Below are 23,020 nucleotides of genomic sequence, written 5' to 3' on the forward strand. Positions count from 1 at the left end.
TTGATCTAAAAAGGTGATTGCAGCATGGCGGGATTTAGTTTATTTTTTAAAAGACTCCACATTCTATTTTAATCCCCAGACCAGACAGGGTACCTGGTCATGAATTTGCTGTTTGGATATGTTTTACACCAACTAAAAGTAGTCAGATGCAGAGAGGTGTTTTTGAATGCTCCTTCATCACTGTGGTATTGCTGAGACTTCAGGAACCACAAAAGCAGGTGAGTTAAGATCTACTTAGAAACAACTGTTATGCAAGCCAAAAGGGCAGGAAGCTCATCACAAAGTGCTGAGACGAGAGGCACTTTTGCTGCTGACAAACATCTTAGCTGCATTTTGGCATGCTGAGCTACGGCAGCAGCATCGCCGCATCTCCACTGGGGTCCTTGTAGAGCATCCCTCAGCCTCGGGAAGCTACCTTTTCCCCTTCTCGGCAGGGAGAGTGGTGCTGCTGTAATGGAGAATTCAACATGCCATAGCAAGTACCAAGAAAAATCAGCAACTGCACTTGTGAGTAGCTGCCCCCTTTCCATGGCTGCATAGCAAGGTCAAAGGGTTGGCTTGTTTTTGTTTGTAAGTCAGATAAAAAGAAATCCTAACAGAATTTGAATTGCTTGCAATTATTCATTGAAGGTTGTTGTAGACAAGGAGTTCGTGTTCACACTTAAAGAAATGGATTACATTACTAACACATTATCATTCTTTTGTGTTAAAAGATTTTGTTGCTTATCCATTCTCTTTTTGGTTTAAAATTTTCTTTTTTAAAGTATTCTTCACTTATAAGCCCTGTATTTTCACAACTGGTAAAATTTTGGGTGGCTTTTGAACTGAATCGAATTTTTCCATGGACTGCTATAAGCTAAGACTAACCCACTCAATGTAAGTAGGACTAGGGACCTGACAATTAAACTGGGCTGCTTTAGCACGTCTTATCTACACCTGACATTCTGATACAGGCCACACAGGAGGTCTAGGAACCTTGACAGACACTGGAGGAAAGTTTTTCGCTTTTGAAAGCAGAGGGAAAGCCAACAGTAGGGATCAGGATGACACTCACCTACACTAGAAGCAGGAGGCCTAAGGCAGTCCCTTTGTCTCCATACTATTTCACTAGGACAAAACCTTCACAAGTCACTAATGCAAATCTGGTAAAGGAAGAAAGTCTGAACTGCCAATCTAATCAAATTCTTATGAAGCAGATGTACTTAGTGTAGTTAGGAGGAGCAACAGCATTTCTCAAACATAGAATTGGTGACAAATTTGACACTGTGGAAACAAGCAGCGTCCAAGCCCGTTACGTTAAATGGCACGATAAATACATATTTGCACCTTCTGCAGTTCACTTTCTCCACTCACTAGCATGATGCAGTTACTAGCAAGAACAGGAGGCAGAATTGCATGTCCCATTATTAATACATCCAAACCCACCCAGCTATTAGACAAACTACATCCTTCAAGGCAGCATAGGTGTTTCAGATTTCATTTTAGATTTAACTCATTTCTTCATAGACACCTGCAAAGATCAAAGCTGTCTCCCACTCACCATTCTTTTTTGTTAGTGATTATGGGCTTTGAACTATGTCAATGTAAAATCAAGCAGTAAAAAATAAATCTACATTTCAAGTATCCTTATTTCTGAGATGCAAATTAGCAAAAAAAAAAATCACATAGAGATCAGTCTCTTTTTTTACTGTACAGTTTCACATCCATTTATTGGTTCTTCCGCAAGCCTGTTTGGTCCACATTTAAAGAGCTCCTTAAATTCCTTTCATGACTTTTCTTTTGTTGCTGGAGGTCTCTGGGTATGACAGATGGGCTTAATTAAACTTTCTTGAGAAATTCCAAGTGGAGGGAAGCAGGGATATGAATAGAGTCCATGGTTATGGAGGATGGGTTGAACGGGAACAAAACTGGGAATATGTGCTTGAAGTCTAACAGCAGCTGTGGAGGGTCATTGCGCTCTTGCAAGTGCTTCTATGAGGTGTGGGAGAAGAAAAAGTTAGTATCAGTTATTGCCTTTGCATTTGTCATGTTTAATGTCATCAAAGGTTTGAGAAGTGTACACAATTTTAGAGATACTGCAAAAAACAGAACTATTTTGTTCTCTGGTGCAGCAGCCTACCTCTGAGCAAATATTTACAGCAACTTCTACACAGGTGGTAAGAAACTGTTTCAGAAGAACCTGGCTATGTTTTCTACATGACCACAAAGCAAGATACAGGACTTGGAAATGACATGATCCCCTCGCACAGCAGCAGCAGCACTGCACAGAAGCATAGAATTGTTTAGGTTGGAAAAGACCTTTAAGATCGTGAAGTCCAACCACTAACCAACATGATACCCGCAGACCACTTTTGATTCAGCCGCTCAGCGATGGGGACACATTCCAGGAGTAGCTGAACACATTTCTGTTTCCTTTTCCTGCCTCCTCCTTGAGAGCATTAAAAAATGTTTTAATTTATTTATTTTTCCTTTAGTAGCTGATTGTATCAGAGAAGCAGCTCCATTTCACCAATGCTTCACTGACTGCTGCCACCTTACTTCTGAGTCACCTTGCTACCAAAGAGCTGGTTAGCTGAGCTGGGAGCGTAGGTGCTTATTGCTCTTTGTGATTAACAGCCTGGTTATCCCTGCAGCTCTACGTTGCAAGTAAGTGTGTGCACATACAGAGAACTAAATTCAGGACAACATGCAGCAGCATGCTTATTACAAAACACCTGAGTTAGTAGTGATTTTAATACAGATGTCATTAGCACTACCTCCTCCACGTTAAAGCCCTTTAACTTACCTGTATGTCTCGTATGAAAGCTACTGTCACACGTTCTTCAAACTCATTCACAGGAGTGTAGAGATTAAGTATCTTTACAATCTGTTGAAAACAAAATAGGATTACAGACAGTCATGAGAAGCCAAACTATTTCAGAATACAAAGCACCACCAACCCTTTGTCTTGATACGGCCATAACAAGCATCCCATGACACTACTGGGAAGCAGAAGCAGCACAAGTATCACCCTGGTGTTCCTTTGCCTGCTGTAAGCCTCCGTGGACCTGTCAAAGCCACTTCTTACAGCAACGTTTGTAAATTGGGAATAGACTTGAACAACAGCTTTATACAGGAACTCCACTTGGCTGGCACACGGTGACACAGCTGACCACTTCCCAGTACTTCTGATGTCACCTCTACAACACTTCTCCTGATGCTCCCTCACTCCTGCTCCTCCCCTGCCACCCCTTGGCTTCTCTCAAGAACACATGTTCAAGACAGGGCAATGAGAGATACAGGAGAAAGGATCTCCACGAACCACTGGAGATCAGCTCACACCTCTCACTTCTCCCTTCCTACAACATCGTCAAATTAAGGCCAGGCAATCCAGCAGCAAAAACCCCTGAGTTTATATCCTCCTGGAACAGAGTCTCAAAGTTTGAGGTCCCAGCCAGCCAGCCTAGGTGGGCAGTTCTCAGTCTCCTGCCCCGAATGTGAATCCTTGGTGGGCATCCTGCAGACCTAGCCAGGTTAGACCCTGGCAAAAAACAACAGGTGGGTTTAAAATCCCGAAGTTCTGAGTTATACCATGACCTCCTCAGGGCTGGGTTTCATCTTTGCCGACTTCTGGAGCTCCAGCACCATCAGAGGCGCTGCCAGAGAGGAGCCACCATGGTGACCATCTCTGACAGGGTTCAGTACCTAACATCTGTCCTGAAAAGGACAAGCTGTCCCCACTGTGCGAATGGCACACTGAGTTGGGGCAGTGAAGAGCTGGCTCCAGGAGACCACCCTTTCCCTCTCCTTTAATTAGCAGTACCCTCTGGTGTAAATCTCTGCCCTGCTCCCTACCTGCTGGGTCGTGAGCGATGTGCACAAGGAGCAGATGGCCTCGGCATCTTCTGAGGTTTTCTTTTTCAGCTGCAGAAGCTGCGCTGCCTGAATCAAGGGCTCCAAAGTTTGTGCTGCTCCACTCTGCTGCAGATTCTTCCCATGCAACCATTCCTCCAGCTGGCTTATGTTAAACCTGGGTGAAAAAACAAGACAAGATGTGAGCTGAAAGTCAAGAAATAAGATGTAGCATTTCAAAAATCCTCTCTGAGACTTAAGGTATGTAGCAGTGCTGGTATACGTGGCTTTTTGTGATGCACGTTTGCAATACCCATGGCAAGGGACAACCAGACCAAAGCTTAATACTCAACAACTTGGCAAAATTCATACTCTGTGTACCTTAGAAATAGACAAGCCATGTAACAGCTAAACAGGACAAGGGATGCGCTTCTCTACAGCATTCAGATTCGTTCAAATTTCCAAAGTCAACTAAAATTACACTTTTAAAAATCTTTTAAATGCTAACAAAATCCTACAAAGTACCCAAGGACCTCTGAAAACATCTACACAAAACATGTCTTTGCCTGTGCCCACTCTCAGGCTCAAGGGGAACATGTAAAGATCCACTGTGGGCAGAGGACAACAGAAGGAAGGTTTAAATAATTTGCTCCGAGAAGTAAGTTGATAGATTTATGCCAGGGCTGACAAATACTCATTGCCCCTTTCTGGCAGGTTTGCGCTAGCTGTCCTTTCAATTTTTAATCCTTATTACAACACTACACTAAGACAGTGACGGGGCAGGCAGGCCCCTAATCTCAGCCCAGCAGATGTCTGTGCTGCCGCTTGCGGGCAGCTCACAGGAGGCCAGAGGCGCACAGCAACAGGGGTTTCTGTTTAAGATCCACTTGCGGAATCGGAGCCTTCGGCACCACAGCACTTGTTACCTGAAACTCGCAGACATGGCAGTGGGAGAACACCACAGACTTCTCCATCCCACGTGCAATCCATCCTACCTCACCTGGTGTAGTCTTTGTGCAGCCTTCCCGCTCAGGCAAGGGTGGGGAAAGCCCACCCCAGAGATAATTACTGTAACATGCATTTAACTCACAAGTGGCACAGCAAACTGCATTGCACAGACATTACACAATGGGCGTTAGCTTTAACGGGCACTGCATCGGTCTCCTGCTGAATCCAGTTTCTCCCCTCACTTACACTATTGCATTTTATTTTCCTATTTTCCACTACCTTATAAAATCAACAAAACTTCGTTAAGCAGGTACATCCCCATCCCACCTTAGCTGCATGCCCGTGCTCCACGAGCAGACATCCTTCCTCAGCAGGAGGTTGTTCAGGGCGACAGCATTGATCATGTAGAAAAGCTGCTTGAAGACCTGCTGCACAACCTCTGGGTCCAGACCCTGGTCACACATGACACTGTGGAATGTGTTCAGCTGGTGAATGATTTCGTCTAAGCTGTAGGAGCTGTCACCATCTGGCATGCTGGAGGAACGATTCCTGTAGCCCATCGGTTTGATACCCGAAAGCCCCTGGATACTCTCATTTTCCAGCACCGCAGACACTGAAAAGGGGGGAGGGGGGGGGAAATGAGCTAAAAAAGCCTGCATCCACCTAACAGTCACTAGAGGTAAGAATTGGTCCCTTCGTGGGCAGTCATAAACATGCAGCAGCCTCAGTGATGCACCACGATGGACACTGGGAGATCTGAAAGCAGAACTGATCCACAGATTACTAGTTTACTATGAAAATATGAAACAGTTGAAGCACACAAAAATATCTGTAAGATCATGCCTCGCCTCCCCCCCTGCCCCTTGGTGTTACTATACAGAAATCACTTACCATGCTGCAGAAACAGGGAACAGCTCTCCTTTGAGTTGTAATCAATTCTCCCTCTATACCCACCACAGAGCCTTAAATTCTGCAGTCAAAGTGATTAACTAGCTCAAAGGATTGGGAGAAATAAAGATAGATTAAAAGTAATAAAATTCTTACAGCCTGACTGATAGAGGAATGGGACAACTTTCTACAAGGAGCAGGAGGTACACGCAGTGATGCCACCAGATGCAGCCAGAATTTGCGCAATGACATTTGGAGGGTAAAGGGAAACAGTCCCAGACAGGAGTCCAGGCTGGGAGCTCAAGGGAAACACCAGTAGTTAGAAAATACAAAGCACTGAGGACAGACCCTCAATTAGCTTAGCAAGGAGGAGGACAGATGTAGCTGGGGAGGTAACTCTTGTTATACTGACTCACCCTTGCAAAACAAGGTCTTTGCTAAGCTTTTTCTTCCTCCCATTTCTCTCCTCCCTCATAATGCACACTTCCACATAAAGAACTTAACCATGAACCTGGTCTGGAGGGGAACACTGTTCCTAGAGACACCACCAGCACCACCTCACTTCCCTCACAGAAAGGAAGGAGGTACTTTCTATCATGGGGGAAATAAGCCTCATCCCTATTAGTTGCATATCATGGGGGAAAATAAAAACTCATCCAGGTTTGCTTCCCTAACTCCAGGTCACTGCTTACACCAGGACCTGCTTCAAACCAAGATTTTTTTTTAAATTTTTTTTTTTAGTGTAGCATATTTCTCTCTAGCAGCTGCGGGCTTTTCCTTCAGCGAGAAGTCATGCCAGCACCTTACAAAGGTCTGAAGAACACTCTGAATAGGTAATTAAAAAAAACACCTTCCTAAAAGCTAATGTGCTACAAACTTACCGATCATGGGTTGGAGCATGTCCTCTAATATCTTAATGAGCTGCTGGTAGATCTGGACGGAGAGGTGGCTCAGCACCTGGCAGTACTCGGTCAGGTCAAAGTTCTTCAGACAGTGCTCATTCTGCTTCGGTGTGTTTTGTGTCATGAAACCCTGAACAGGAGGAGATTAAAACACCCGGTTTCATTACTCCACTTCTAGTCCAGTGAAGTCACTGTATTAGTTAAAAAAAAAACAACTTAAAATATACAATATATCCAGGTATGTTACCAAAGGACATTTTTACTCTATTATGGAAAGGATCAAGACTCATAAATCACTTTTGATTTACTCAGCCATTTGTTCACAAATTTTTATTAGAGGGATGCTTTTTGAAGAAAAGCATCATTAAGCGGTAAGTTTTTCATTTTAACTTCCACAAGGATCAACCTTTGTATTAACTGCAATATATATATATATATATGAACTAGAAAATTTCAGTCCCTGAAAAACTTTTTCTAGCTATTTATTTATCCCTGTGAGTTGCAATGATTTAATTTTGTAATTAACACAGACGCTTTAATTGCCTATTCATACAGTGTTATCAGTTTGGTGTCAAAATGAGAACTCTGCAACCGTCTTCGTTGTTTGCCAACCAGTAAAATGCAAAAATACAACATGAATAATTTGAGTTGACTTCAGAATTTCTATATTTACCTCACCAATGAAAAAGTGCTTTTTGCACTGCAAGACTTGGGATTTTCTTTTTAACCTGTTTTCTTAAAAATTGGTTGGATTTCAAACTAAATGTAACACTATTTTGGAAACTTCTCAGAAAGATTCACACACACACACACACCCGTTTTTTTGCACCAAATTATCAACTGAATTTGTAAATAGCTGCTTCATTTAACACAGTAAATAATGGCAAAGAATGTGAAATTTAAGTTTGGGTTGTTTTGGTTTTTTTACCCTGTTGTTTTCACTAAGTAATTTTCTTTAAATGTAATGTTGTCACTCAGGCAGAAGAGGGCAAACAGGAGCATATATATTAGTAAGAATTGTCTAAATAACTTTTCTTTTTAATTTAACTTTTCAGGTCCTGCACTGAGGTTTTACACACAAGCCATCATCTTGTGAACGACCTGAGTAGTTAAACTGATTCCATGAAATTTTTTTTACTTATTCTTAAAGCTTGATTGCTTACTATATCTAACACAAATCAAGACTAAATGAGAAATGACATAATTTGGCTCTGCTGAAAATTTTGATACCCAGAACATATGACTGTAAGGATGACAGCGCGTAACATACTAAGAGGACTACGATAATCTGATTTTGTCGGAAGGGATCAGTTGTAACAAAATGTATTTCAGTTTATGAAATATTACTGAAGCAGCAAGAAATGAGAGTATTTCCTTCTGAAATCACACATTGTGGTTATGCATTTTTGCTCTCTTGAAGGGTTATTTTGATCTAGTTGAACTGAACAGGAAAAAAAAAAAGTCAAGTAGAAACAATCAGAATAAAAATCACAAAATTTGGAACAGTTTTCACCTGTCTAAAAATCTTGGGTAATGAAAAGCTGCGGGACCTACTAAAGCCAGGGGAACAGCCTTCAAAACAGCCTACCAGAAGGAAATCCCCTGCTCAGGCAAATCAAGGCGCATGGTTGGCTATGAAATTCAAAATACTCTGGTACATGTTCTGTTGGAAGGGTCTTGGTTTCAGCTCTCAAATGTCTTGTCTCAGTGCAATGGCCCATGAACCTCTAGTCTAGCTCAGACTAGACAGAAGGAAGAAATGTTTTACGCCGAGGGTGGTGAGGCACTGGCACAGGCGGCCCAGAGAGGTGCCCGATGGCCCATCCCTGGGAACATCCAAGGCCAGGCTGGACGGGCTCTGAGCAACCTGATCCAGCTGAAGGTGTCCCTGCCCATGGCAGGGGGCTGGGCTGGAGGGACTTTGAAGGTCCCTTCCCACACAAACCATTCGGTGATACCACAATTCTAGGAACTGCCTCGCGTTATATCCAAATTAACAAAAAGAGAAAAGGCAGAGATGACCCCATGTCGTTACCAGAGGGAAGTCACTAGACCCAGAAGACCTGAAGACCCTTCCTGGAGGAATGCCAACATACTCAAGATCAACAACGAGTTTCTTACCGCATCTCCGCTGTACTGCTTTAAACAGTGCAGGAGGCGACACGTATTCGCCAGCCAAAACGACGTCATCTGAAAATCATTGTTGTTTTTCTGGAGGAACAAAATTAAAACATGTGAGACCACCCCCCCTTCAGCAGGTGCTGCTGACATAGCAAGACAAAGTGCTTTTGAGTTTCCCCACCCAGAATCAGGAAGCTCTCTCTCTGAGAATGTGCAGTATTAGCCATTTGTTCCCTGCAAATATTTTTTTAAAATCTGTGAATGCAAAATGTTCTTGCTAAGATCGTAGTTCTCCTTACATAAAGTGAAGCCATAAGACTGACTTGATTTGGGAATCGCTATAAGAGCTGAACATCACATACTTTGACATGGTTATTACCATCTTGCACCATTCTCAACCCCAAGACAAGAGAGAACAGATGGACACCTACCTTCAGCACCTTCTTAATGCCGTTCATAGTGGAAGTGAGCAAGGAGTGCACTTTCTGGTCATCGTTGATGTAATCTGCGTGTCTGATGCACATGTAAAGGATGTAGGCAGGAAGGCAGGGAACAGTAGCAGACACTGCCTCAGGCTTGAGATCTAGAAGTTTTTTTAAAGTATCTTAAAATTCACCAACTGCCACGTGAAGCAGGGAACACCAGAGCTGGAGATGTACCCAGGCAAACCCCTCTCCCCCCAGCCCTGTGGAAGATGAGATTTCATCTCTGCAGCTTGCATCCCTCCCTGCAGCACAGACACATAACCAGAAGCCCAACTGCAGGACAGACGGACCTGCTGGAGCCAGCCAAAGCAGCAGAGCCGCAGGACTAAGGCTCAGGAGGGTAGCATCGTCTGCACTGAAGTTTGTGACACTGTCCCATTACACCTTACGGATGCGCAGGTAGCATTAGATCTTCTCTACCATGTAAAAGCCTACCCAAGCAGCACACAAATAACCTTAGAAAAAAGCTCCAGGAAGCTTTCAGGAATACCTCTCACAGGTCATAAACCCCCACCTCCAAATTCACAACATAGTAAAATCACTCTTTCCCTCAAGCTACTGAATCCTAATGGCTGATGTGGGAATTTGCAGCCCCTAAAGAAAAAGCCTGTCTGATGAGGGGAACATCAAAGACCACATCAGTGGGCTAACACTGCTCTTTGAGCACTTTTTAGATCCTCACTAGATTCTGCTGCAGTTATGGAGTGATGGCAAATACCAACACTCAGCCAGGGAAGCCTGACTTCTCTAATAGCGCTGAGTAAGGGAATGCTGCAGCAATTCTGATCAGAACTTTCAGCGTGAAAGAGCTCACAAGTTTATTATCTGTTATTATCTCATAAACCAACTACCTTTGTTTCATTGCTGTGCAAAATCCCTGTGGTCTATCCCTTGCTGTGCCCTCCCCATCTATTACCACGTTGTATCAAGCTCAGCAAGTTACTGCCTGCTGTAAAAACTGCAACCTCCTTTTTGCATTTTCCATTTTTTTGCTATTCCTAAGGATAATATCCATGCTGGTCTATCTGCTTAGTGCTGCGCTGCTTTACATACCAAAATCACTTCCAATGAAAACAGGCAGCCCCCAAAGGGATTAATTTGACACAATCTATTTGCCTGTCTTGAGCTCTCAAGTTTACAAACTCTCTCAGGCAAGAGGAGGAGGAGCCAGGAACAGGAGCAGAGCAAGTTCCTCACCTGTAACAAGGTTTTGGATGAGGAGTGGCTCATCTTCTTTGTAATATTCCAACATGCCCTGAAAATCTTTCTCCTTTCTCTGGACAGCAACTTGTATGTTATGCTCATGCCACCTCCCCCTCATCGGTACAATGGCTTGGGTTGCTGCGAAAAGAAAAGAGCACAAAAGGTTGTACCTGGCAATCAAGGACTATTCAGGCCCTTCATTGGCCTTAGAGCAGACACCAGGTCAAAGCGTTATATATTAAATTCCTAATAACATTATCAGCTTTGACAGACCTACAAAAATATAAAGAACCAGGTCCTGAATTACCAGTCAGCAGTAGTTCTGACTCTGAATGAATGACAGAATGCAAAAAGTGGACCTAAAGAGGAAAAGATGAAGTTGTCGTTTATTTTCCAAGGAACCACAGGCTAGAAGATAGTAACCTTACAGGAAGCTTTTTTAGTGTATGATTTTCACAGAGGAGAAAAAAGGTAGCCAGGCAATGAAAAAATACCTAAGCATCACATCTTCTGCCTGGTTGTAAAGCTCAAAAACTGCGGTGACACACCGTCAAACGTTGCGCTTCCATAAAAGTTTAATAAAACAGAAGAGACCAGCATGCAAATACTGCAGTAAGCAGCAGGCTGCTTGCATGCAAATTATGCTGACAGAGACCAGCTGTGCTAGCCATGGAAATCCTCCAGTTATTCAGCTTGATTTCACTTAATGCCTAGATTTCCAAAATTAGCTCCTGAGAATGGGATTCTCCAATTAATCATGGCATCTCCAGTGAATGGGAAGCTCCTTCTATACAACACAGATGTGACATTTAAGATTTTTTTTCTGATCAAGCAGAATATACATATGTATTTTAATCCTAAGTGGTTTTAATTCCCCCTCAAAAATTGCCAGATCAGAACAGTTGCCTGCTAGCCACTGGTCTCCTTCTCTATATGACATACATACACATGCATGCTTGGGTCAAAGCAGTAACAGCAATGACAGCAAAAAGGTTTCTTTAATTACCCTCCAAACCCTGGTACGCCAATCATCAGATCAACACCTCCAGCAAGCGCTCACCCTGCATCACTTCATGGACCCTCTTCCAATGTTTTGTTTAACGCCATCAACAAGCTAAAGCTACTGCAGCACAGCTGTACTTGCTCAAAGGCAGCCGAAGCATGACCTAGGAGCTTCATCTGGACTCTCAGGTCCCTGCTGTCGTGCCAACAATGAGCTCAGAGCTTAGTGCAAGTTAAGTGCCAGAATGAGCAAAAATCTTACTTTAATAGAAAGAAAAAGAAAAATCCTGCAGCTCTCCAAAGCTGGCTGACAAAGCAAAACCAGAGTGCTGTTCCCCCACCCCAATGTCTACCCACAGCCAAGTCACCTTCAAAATCCCGGACCTTCTTCAGGTAAATCTTCAGCTGCTTCCTCAGCTTCTTTTCATTCTTTTCCAACTTCTCTAGCAATTCTTTAAGAGCCTGAAAAACAGAAGATGCATTGGGTTAAGAAAAAATAATAACTAAACCCAAAACCAACTCATCTGGGGTGAGTTTGAGGCTGGGGTCACTTGGCAGTCTGGTCTATGCACTGCTACTGCACAGTGTGAGCATCCTGGTAGAAAAGCCATGTTGGCCCTGGATCACTCAGAGAGACCTTCACCGAAACCACAAAGACTGTGGATGTCGTCTGCCTGCTTTTTCCAGAAGCAGGCTACAGCAGGCAATACAAAACACCACCCAATCCATTTTACTCCTGGCTGTTAATGATGTTTAAAACAGTTCCAACACTATTTAGATACCGGACTTGTTGAGAAAGGCAAAAAGCCCTAACCTGAACTCAGGAGGGAACAACAGTCATTCCAGACCTTGCACACAGGTACAGGAGTGAGAAAGGGAAAATTTATCATCATCCAGGCCAACTTTTTGGAGTGGCAACCGCCCCTCCACATTCCCAATAAATCCCAGTAAGAAAAAAGGATCATGTTGTCTTTTTGTGCATAATTAAGAGTACAGGGGTCCTCAGCAATCTCATTTGGTAGGCAATGCCACAAAGTAGACAGGCTTAAAAAAAAAATTTAAAAAATGAAGTACCGAGGGAGTCAGAAGAGTCATACAGCCATTGAACAATGGTTCAAGGCCAAGTACCAGCGCTCCCAAGTGCACCAGTGGGAGATGCTGAAGGATTCTGCGGAGAGTTTATGAGGGATGGGGGAGACCCCAGCACTTCCCCTTCCCCTTCATGCTTCCCATCTCCTTTCTCTCACCCTGGTTTTTTTTCCCCCTCTTCCTTAGGCTGTGCACTCAGTTCAGCCTCTTACCAGATTTTCACTGGTGAGACGTGTAGTTTCTTGCTGAAGTCCAAACTCCACCTGGGCCTCTGGTAACAGCTGCAAGGTCTGCAGGAAAGCCTGCTGCTGTTTCTCCTGCTCTTCTTTCATTACATCCACCTGGTTTTTCAGAGCTTCTACCTCCTGCTCATGCTCTCTTCTCTGATCCTGGAGCTGCATTTCCAGCAACCTGAGAAAAGGACCACATTGATCAGACTGTGATTTCAGCATCATGGTAGTAACCATTGTTTGGGTTTAGATCCTTCTAAGTCGGCTAACTCAGGAGATGCTCCTGGTCAACCTCCCTATAAAACTGACACAGACAAAGTGGTGCTACAGCTATTATTGCCACATTAATCTGTCATTTGCTATGCTGCAGATTAAATAGTTTTGAAATTAGAGACATGAGATCAAAATTTTGTGGGTTTTGTTTTGGGGTTGTTTTTTTTTTTAAATAAAAGGGAGAAAAAAAAATCAGGAACTCCCTTTTTTCTGTAACTGTATCACAAATTTGGGTTCCTTTACTCTTCCCGTTAGCAAAAAGCAAATACATGGCAAGACAGCGGTACATATCAACACTTACGGGCTTTTTTTTGAAAGCTCAGCTTGAAGGGCATTTATTCTTGTGCTCACCCCCTTTCAAACATCAGTTCTTACTCTTGAAAACTGAACTGTATGTCTTGCAAATGACTCTGTTCAGTTGGACTGCCACAGGCTTCATTTGCTACTGCTAGGAGTTTCAAGAAAGGTAGAAGGCGAAACCCATCATTCCTTCTAGTCGTTTGTAGAGCTGCTACTTATCTTTGCTTAAAAAGAAGTATATTCATGTATTTCTCAATTTTCATTCATAAACTACCCGCAGAAAACAATGCACAGGGCAGTTTTCCATCATCTTGATCAGTTCCTGCCCTCATTGCTGCTGCTGGCTTCACCAGAAGGAAAGAAGACTTCTCTCCTTGTACTCCATGATATACAAACACAAATGCCATGATACACAGCTGACAGAAGTCACCAAAACTAGCCCTTCTCCTACTTTTCAGTGAGTAGCCAATTTTTTCTCTAAAAATTTGCCCTACCATCCTCTCCCACCCATCTTTCCCCTACAGCAGCTCTCCCTCCATCCCTGCCCTGAGCCTGTGCACAAGGACAACCCCTGGGGGGGTGGGGGAGTGGGAAACGCTGGCCTAAAGGGTTAGGACATTTAGTTAATGTATTACCCAGGCATTTGCTAAACCAGCATGCCTTTGTTAATCCAGCAGAAGAATAATTCATCACTGAGATGCTAACTGCTTTCCTGCACACACTCATGCTGATGGGCATGCTGATAAACCTGGCAAGTGATACAGTAATTAATTTTTTAAGGGTAACTCCTACCCTCTGCTTAACAGAAATCTCCACCTGCTCTTTCAAGAAGACCAAAATAAGTGACTCCAGAAGGTATGATACTCAGAGGAAGGGCCATCAAGCCAGAAACTGCAAAGTATTACTCCCAGATTACACTGGGCAATGGTGGCAAGGAGGAGGAATGATCCAGGGGGATAAACAAGCCCATGTCCTTGCTGTAGCTCATGGATGTGCTCTCCTCAGCAGAGCTACGGGCAGCCACACACCTGGCTCAGGGGCTTCATCTCTTCTAGTATCGGATGCAAACAGCAATCCTTAAAGACAAGGAAGACTCTGGTGTCAACAGCTTGGCAGGACACCCAGGACAAGCACAGACACAGAGCTGTGCCAGTGAGGAGAAAGCTACAACTCTTTTGGGTCCACTGGGAAACTCGTGGAGATTCATGCCTGTGAACTGTCTCCCTGCAGGAACAATTAAGCATTTTTTTGTTGTTGCTGTTGTGGGGTTTTTTTGTCGTTTTTTTGGTTTGTTTTTTTTCCAGGGCTTGCATAAAAGAACACATGCCTTCTATGAAAAATTTCAGGATGAAAAGTATTAATCATAGTATTAATCATTCTCCAGGGTTGTTTTATTTTGGGGTTTTTTTGTTTTTGTTGTTGTTGTTTTATCTCTACTCCTACATTCCAGCAAGACAGAAAAGCATGTTTTCCAACTACAGAAACACGGGAAATAATGCACACAGCCTCATAATCATGTCAGGAGTTATATTCTTAATAGGCTTGGGAAGTACCTGCCCACCATGAAGTAAGCATCAAGTACTTAATTTTCATTTTATTTCTTCATATAAGTTCAGATTAGCCATGAGCCAGCCTCAGAAAAACATGCTCCTTCTATGAACTGGAGTTCCTACATTGCTTTGAAAAACCACATGAATCATCGCTGATATTTTTCCTGTTATTGTCTGGTTTTACTCTGGTATCTTGAGATGCAACCACTTTAGACTATAAAAAATATTTTAAATTTTCCTCTCCATAGCATCCTTAATCAACTCATTTCATCCTCTATAAAAACCATATACATCGGCACCTCATAACCACCCTGCAAGGAGAACACAGGCTGATTAACATTTAATTATCTGCTCTTCCAAGCACCAGGCTGAACCAGGGGAAGAACCCAGCAGTCCTTCTGCCTAGCTGTGTTTCTAGATGTTCATTAGCTTGGAGATGAGAGATCATTACAGAATCACCAGCTTCCTCAGGACGTACAGCGGTTGCAGGTACTGCCCCGGTGTGTCCCGCTGGGATATTTTCCCACCAGACCAGGACACAGGGAAAGCCTTGGAAGGATGGCACTGTGGCGTCCACCATGCACCTTCCTCCTTATACCTATAGACAATGCATGGATGGGAGCACACAATCCCCAGAAGCATGCAAAGAAGACAGCATCACAACACAAGCATGGGGACTCCAATTCTGACATGTCAAGGACTGGGAGAAAACAGTTTAGGGAGGTACCGTATCTTAGCGTAATTCAGGAAAAAAACCCCCACATCTAAAAGGCGGGGGGGGGGGGGGGGGGGGGGGGGGGTTGCCTTCCTGGAGAGTACAGCTTCCTGCCACCTTTATCATACAATTTCCCATTAACCTAACATAATTCTTACTGAATCACAGCTCTGACATTAGTCACAACAGCTACCACCAGGCAATGCCCAATTAGAATTGCAGTGACTTCCCTAATTTTAAGAGGAAGGTCTCAATTCCATCCACAACTATTGAGTTGTGGGTGCCCCGTCCCTGGCAGTGCCCAAGGCCAGGCTGGATGGGGCTTGGAGCCACCTGGTCGGTTGGAAGGTGTCCCTGCCCATGGCGAGGGGTTGGAACTAGATGGTCTTTATGGTCCCTTCCAACCCAAACCACACTATGATGTAAATTCCTCCAGTTTGGATATCCTACCTCTGGCTGCTCCTATAGAGGACAACAGGTCTTATAGAGAACAACAGCAGAGGAAGAGAAAGAAACAAGAAGGACAAGTGAAAGGAAGAGAAGGGAGAAGCAGCAGTGGAAAAAAAGAAAGTGTTTGACCTGGCAACTTGCTTTAAACCTTGATAAGCCAAGCCGAGCTCTCCATCTTCATTGAGATACCCCCAGTCCTCAGTCTTGCTAGAAATAAAGGACAGAAAAAGGAAACAAAGAGGACAGAGAAAGACAAAAGGTCAATTGCAATGGAAAGGGAGAAGGTACAGAACCCTTATTAATTCGGTTTTATTTTTTAAAGCACACTTTCATTACATTGCATTTACTTTTCCACCACAGTGAAGGAGAACCATGCCCTGGTCATGCCCCATCTGACACCCCTGGCTAGTGGAGCTTCTCCTCCCTTGCCAGCTGTGAAATGTGTCCTCGTACAGCCCTCTCCTCCCCAACCCACTGCAGCCAACATAGGAACCCCAAATCATGCAGGTCAGAAGGGATCATTCCAGATCACCCAATCCAACCTCCTGGCAGGTTAACATCATTCCTGAGTGGTTACTGGTTTTATCAAAAAGCCCAACTCCTGGAGGCCAAGGCCCGAGTTTTTGATTCTGTATGGTTAAACTGTTTCCCATATGATAGCAAGGAAAAGCTGGTGAGCCCAGGCAACACGAGCTAGCTCAGATCCTCATTAAAACCTTATGCTTAAACCCAGGGAGGAGAAACAAGGACCATGGGGGATAAATAGGAGAGCAGAAGTTTGCACGAGGGGTAAGGAAAAGCTGTCCAAACACAGATGGTGTGAAATGAAAAGTACAGAGTGATCCTTAGCAGCTCCAAAAAAGTCTTCTTGCCTCTCCCCACCCCCCCCGAAAAAAAAAAAAAAAAAAGGAACTATTTTTGAGCTGGAACAGCACCCAGGCACTTCCAACTCACAGTGCAAACACAACCCAACCCCGTATTTTGTTGTACACCGATAGCCTGGCACAGTTCCGTCCCAGACCTTCTGTGCTCTGGCATATTCCACCAGTAAGACATTTTAAAGACCAGTTTCTCCATTTTCTTTCTTCTGCAGCAACTTCCACCAGTTTAAAATAAATTTCTTCTATTTCAGTTAAGGTTCTCCTCAGCCATTAAGTCAAACACATGAGCCTTTCCTCAGGGCAACCTTCGGTCCCAACACCCCTTGGATGTTTGTTTCCTTCCATCCATATGAGATCAAATCTCCGCCGTACGCATCCAGGCAGAAAAATGCCCAGAAAAGCCTCATCTCACTTTAATATTAAAAGTTTCCTTTTGATAGGTTGTGGGTTTTTTTTTTAAAAAAAAATGTTATAAAAGGCAGGAAGCTTATTTATCTTCTTTAATGAGGTGCTGAACACATTAAAAATGAGTGGTCAGCCTAACTAGGAACACTTGCTACAGTAAGATTTCACTTGGCTTCGATGTCAGTTAGAAAATAGGGGTTTTTTTGGAAAAAATAATAGAAAAATCAAATAACCACAAAAAAAATAATCACTTAATAGATCATTAAACTTTCAGACAAAAAAAAAAAGAACCACCAAGCCAATATACATCTCCTATTTTGAAAAGAGATGTAGCAGATGCCATTCACTGGCACTGAAAGCTCTGCATATTTAAGTGGAAAAGCACAAGACACAAACTTCCTACAGCAAATCTTCACACAAGGAAAGCCGTGAGAGGTGCGGTGCTGCAGCACTCCCACCAAAGGGCTCAAGAGATGTCTCACCACCGCAGACAGCTTGTACATCCCTTCCATCCTGGTGTAGGAGCACAGCATTTCTCAAAACTAGCAAACGTTTCATGCATTAACATTTGGAAAATTCAGCTGTTAAAGCTGTATATACAAATTTAAATTAAAACCTTGGGGTTTACCCCATGCGCAGCACATTTCCAAAAGGGTCTGTAGGCTGACAGATACAGGGTTTATTGGTCTGATTTGGATCGGTTTATTAGTAAGGGGTTTTTTTGTTTGTTTGTTCAGATAACCTTAACAGAAGATGTACTGAGAACCATGAAAAAAAGCAGGAAGGATCCTTGCTATTTATTACAAGTCAGTGACCTGGGAAGTAACACAATGAGCAGGATTTTTGAGAGATGCATTTTCCTGGATAGCCTCCTTTGAAAAATAGCCTTCTTTCCTTTTTTAATTGTATGCGTTGCGGTAAATGAGGAAATCCACTCAAGGGGGTGCCATTATACTAAGGGAAAACTGCCCTGGGAAATAAGCATTTGGTCCATGTCCGTCAACACAGCAGTGCCTCAGAAATCAGAGATCCCCTTCTCCCAGAAGCCCATATTGACCAAGACATTAAAAGTCAATCGGGGTCCTTACAAGCTAATTAGATTAATTAGTATGCGCCAAAATAATTTCCTAAAATGCTGAGTAAAACCTTCTCTCAAATAAGGCTGAAAGGAGTTGAAAGGGCATGACTTGCAAAGCCTCATTTCTCCTTTATCCTTATCTTGGAGGTACGGGTCTGGGGGAGCAGCTGGCGACCTGCCGTTGGCAAAGTGCCTCCATGATCGAAGAGAAATTCCTGCCCAAACACCTCCCTCCCCTCCCCCAGCAGCCTGATGCAAGTAGCTTAAAGGACATGCACATACACCAAACCCCAGAGATGCTAATTTTAACATCTTCAGATAATCATCATCTCTTAATAAAGAAGGGGCATTTCATTTTCAAACACAGATATGCTTTTTTTTATTTTAACTAAATGGAAAACTAATGCACACCACAGATTAGATATAAGACAGAGTGGGAAGCAGCGGTAAGAGACACATTGGAGAGTGGGAAGCAGAGATATGAACCCTTTCCATGCTATGGCCTCTTCCAGCTGCAAAAGCATCCTCCATGGGAAACCAGCATCAGCCCTTCACTTTGCACTGCAGGTGGGACTTACCCAGCAGCACAAAAATCCCCGTGCACTCTACCGACATCACCTGGAAGTCAGCACAGAAATTAATTTCAAAGACTAAGCCTGATCTGCTTTGAGCTGCCAGGTTATTATCTCTAACATCACCACCTGCTCTTTTGTTGGCTCTACGTTTCCAGCAAGATCAAACAGGCTTGAAAGAAAGATCCCAAGAACCGAAACAGGGAACAAAAAGCCCACTGAGCTTTACATTCAGTTACTGAAGCAGAAAATTAGCTGGAAACTTCATGTTTTTCCCTTTAGCAGTTGAAAGTCGGCAGGGAAAAACAAACAAACAAACAAAAAAAAAAACCAAAAGAAAACAAGCTGAGTTCGCTGCATTTATAAGGGGCTGCTTTTAATTCAAACTCCCTCTTGACCTGGCATCGAAGGGCTTTCCTCTGAGAGCAGCGTGGAGAAAGAGAATCTCAATGTGGGCAGCGTTAGTGGCACCTGGCAGTTTTCCTGATTTCCTCCTGCTGTATTTAAAAGTCCTGGCTTTTTATATATATATCTAGACAAAGAGTGAATAAAAGGTCTGTCTCCCACCAAAATAAAGCCATGCTTTCTCCCCAGCCTAAATAGCTAAGACATGATGACTTCAAGTTAGGAATGACCCATGGGTGGACCATGGTTTTACTGCATTGATCGGACTGGACCAGTGGAAGAGCATCCACCTCAGTTAGAAACAGCCCGCGGAATGAGAGCTATCGGGGTAAAGAGGGATGAGAGCACTTCCTGCAGTGCAGGTGGGAGAAAAGTGGCTCTTGCTTATTAATCCCAATTCAGAACTGCAATCCCACCAGAAAAGCTTTCCATTAAAATATTTATTGATCAAGATTATAAAGACAAAGCAGTTTTATTTCTCATGCTGACACACTTGGGTATAGCACTGCATAAGAATGAATGCAAACTTGCACTGGGGGGAGGACATATTAATTTATAGCCACAAATACAATAATCCATGCTCCCTGAGCGTTTGTTTTCATCTGTTTTATTGCCATCAACTCAAGCCTACAGTTTATAAACCAATCCAATATACAAACAAATGCACAGGGAACGATATAACTGGGAAGCAGGTGGTGATTAATGAGCCACTGGATAAATCAGTGCAGAAAATCAGGCTGATAGTACACAGAGCCACTGTGTTACAGGAGCCAAGCTCCAGCCAAGCTTCATATGAGGCAGATGAGAGAGCTAATAGGGAACAGCCTGGAAACCGCAAATTGCCCCTCTCAGATCTCAAGAGGCCACAAACCACCAAGACCTGATCACATGAACTTCTTAAATCGCAACTCACCTGCGCAATCGCAAGGGAGACAGCTGTACTCTTGAGGAAAATTAGATCATTGTAACATTTTTTATGATTGATTGTTTTTGATGATTCCTGTGTTTGATTCAATTCTCCCTGCAGTAATTGTTAAGTCTGGAAACCAGAACACCTGAAGAAGGACCAGAGTCTCCTGGCAGGCTCGGAGAAAGTGGACAACATGTACTCCAGGATGACCAAATATCAATTACTATTGGGGACTGGTGATACAGCCTGGGCAGACACATGCCCTATGGAAGCAGCAACTCTTACTTTGACTCCAGCTCCTTTACCAACACCTGAACACAAACTAACCATCCCTAGATGTGCACACTGGAAAATGAAGTTAAGGGAGTAATTATAGCTGTGCCCAACAGTGGGATTTCACACCCCATACCAGTGCCCACAGCTCCAGGAGAAAGTTGGAAGGAAACAGGAGAAATCCACAGAATTCATTAAGTGACCAAACCCCACACCTTGCAGTACAAAGCACACTGAGCTCCATCGGTTTACTGACAAAAAGGTGATGTTTAAATCAATCTCATCACCTCTACTGCAGGAAGGGCAGAAATTTCATCAGCAAGTTCACTTCAGAAAAGCAAATATTCAATGGCAACAAATCGAAAAAAAATAAACACTAGTCCTGACCCAGCTAGACATGATGCCCAGGTGAGAACCCAGTGCCACAAGAGCCCTGGACCCTAACAATCCCCACCCCTCCAGGTCCCCGGGCAGAAGTGAAAGCTGGCGGAACTAGTGTGGACAGCACCTCAGTCCAGCCATCAGGGTTTTAAAGTATCTTTAAATGCAATGCATGTGGAACCCAGCCCTTCCAGGAAGCCTGTCTGTACACATACACCAGGAGTTCTCCAAGGTTTTCCTAGAGCTTTTACAAGAAGTAAAATAGATGAAAATTCAGAAAAATCTAGCCCATACTATGGCAGGAATTTGGGGGACATATAGCACAGGCACAATGACCAAAGCTGACTGTACAGCTATATATGTTGTATTTTTGCACATCAATCCAGGCACGTGGATTTCCCATTGCACCTTTTTGGCCATCCAGTTCTGAAAGGGTTAATCAACTCTTCATGTTTTTTCATATTGCATTCAAAGAGCGCATGCATGCCTTTGCTCATATTCGTACTGGCATGAACAAAATCCTAATTAAGTCATGGTCTTTCCCAGCCTGGTCTGCTAACAGCCTTCTGCAACCAGTTTCCAAAGTGGCAAAGTATACTGTATTATCAAAAGCCCTTAATCCACAACAGCTAGGTCTTCTGAGTACCTTGCTGAATGCAAATTATTTTGGAAAAAAGCCTCAAACATCGTATTTGTCAAAACAAAAGATGATGAACATTCGATTTCCTTGCGGTAAAATAAATATTTGCTTTATATATCATCTTGCGGTTTAAGCCATATAATTTTGTCTTCTTGCACGATACTAATTTTTTTTTTAATGTCCTCCTGGATAGCTGCAGGGATTGATCTAGCCCATTGTTACTGTAAGGACAGACACATGTTCACAATATTAAACCTCGCTATGGTAAACCTGTAACCAAACAGATGTTCCCAACTCTCTGTTTAGATGCAAGAAAAATCAAGAATGTGGGTGTTGCCAGAGAATACAGTGTGTGTTCATCAGCTTGGTTTGCCACCACGGTCTTTTTCTCCAGGAAAACAAGAGGGAACCGGGCTGTATTCCCAGCAAAGTATAAGGACTCAATTGAAATAAGTAACTCTTAAATATATCCCAAATCCTAGTCCTACTACTATATATGTACTGGAAGCAAAGTCAAAATCCAGTTTTGCTCACCTCCATGGTGTCTTTTCTACCTGCCCAGTATCTCCCCTCCCTTTGGCGACACACCGCCCCCAGCAGGGCTCCTCACCCATTACAAGACATGCGCCTTCAAGTCTCATCTTTATGGCCCATTCTTGACCCCAGGCCCAGAACACAATCCAGAAGCTGGTAACTCTCTAAAACACGTCGTTAATTTTAGTTTGGATCCCATCCCTCACACTTTTGTCAGCCCCTCCTGCTGCTGGAAATACTTGGGCCATGCTTACCGGTTCGTCTCGCACACGCACTGGTAGGCTTCAGTCACATCCTCCTGATCAATGTGCCCGTCACTCTTCGGCGAGCTGTCACTGGTAGTGATGCTTTCCTAAATTCAACATGCAAAACACAGCAGCGTGACATCCTGCACATCTCTTCCTGCCTTTCGAAGTCCCTGATACTGAACAAATCCCAGCAATCCTGAGCAGAGCTTTCTCGGAGCATCCATCTGACTAGAGAGTTTCTATGAATTCACACACATGAAAACAGACAGTAGCAGAGATTAGGAGATGGAAGGAGGATGCAGTGAACCTGGGAAGGAGATCAAGTGGGTGTGTGGTCTGAAGTACAAAACATACCAAAACCTCGAGGAATGACAAGGCAGTAAGTTAAAAAGCCCAAGTGAGAGTTTCCAGAAAACATACTCTTCCATCTGAACGAATCTAAGCAAAAGGCCCTTGAATGACTGGTAAGACAGGCTCTCTTCTTGCCTACATGTCAGTAGAAACATATCACAGTTGCTCCAGCATCAAGTGAGCAAAATCTGGTCCAGAGGCTCTTCTCCCCCCATCCCATTTCTTTGCAGAATAAGCTAGTTGTCACAAAACATCACCGGGAACATCTCAGACCATCGTATCTTGGTGCAGGGCTGAAGAAGTCGCTCCTTACCATGGGCTCGCTAGACCTCATCAGGTATGGGCTCCAGCACCC

General features: G+C 43.5%; 1 protein-coding gene across 2 annotated transcripts in view; it reads right to left on the reverse strand.

The window, feature by feature from the left end:
- Positions 1-1,668: 1,668 nt before the first annotated feature.
- The window catches only part of MYO5B (myosin VB), a 149,360-nt gene continuing 128,008 nt past the window's right edge, over positions 1,669-23,020 (reverse strand). The window contains exons 28-39 of one of the 2 annotated variants that reach the window (XM_027794504.2): positions 22,321-22,418; positions 16,117-16,194; positions 12,682-12,880; positions 11,749-11,842; positions 10,373-10,516; positions 9,122-9,273; positions 8,691-8,780; positions 6,549-6,699; positions 5,107-5,392; positions 3,835-4,009; positions 2,786-2,866; positions 1,669-1,971 (exon numbers count right to left, since the gene is read on the reverse strand). In XM_027794504.2, coding sequence (XP_027650305.2) covers positions 1,819-1,971; positions 2,786-2,866; positions 3,835-4,009; positions 5,107-5,392; positions 6,549-6,699; positions 8,691-8,780; positions 9,122-9,273; positions 10,373-10,516; positions 11,749-11,842; positions 12,682-12,880; positions 16,117-16,194; positions 22,321-22,418 — 1,701 coding nt within the window. In that variant the 3' untranslated portion in view covers positions 1,669-1,818. The remainder of the gene's footprint in view (positions 1,972-2,785; positions 2,867-3,834; positions 4,010-5,106; positions 5,393-6,548; positions 6,700-8,690; positions 8,781-9,121; positions 9,274-10,372; positions 10,517-11,748; positions 11,843-12,681; positions 12,881-16,116; positions 16,195-22,320; positions 22,419-23,020) is intronic. The other variant, XM_027794505.2, reaches the window with a different exon arrangement.

This window comes from Falco peregrinus, chromosome Z, assembly GCF_023634155.1.
Source record: "Falco peregrinus isolate bFalPer1 chromosome Z, bFalPer1.pri, whole genome shotgun sequence".
Lineage (NCBI taxonomy): Eukaryota > Metazoa > Chordata > Aves > Falconiformes > Falconidae > Falco > Falco peregrinus.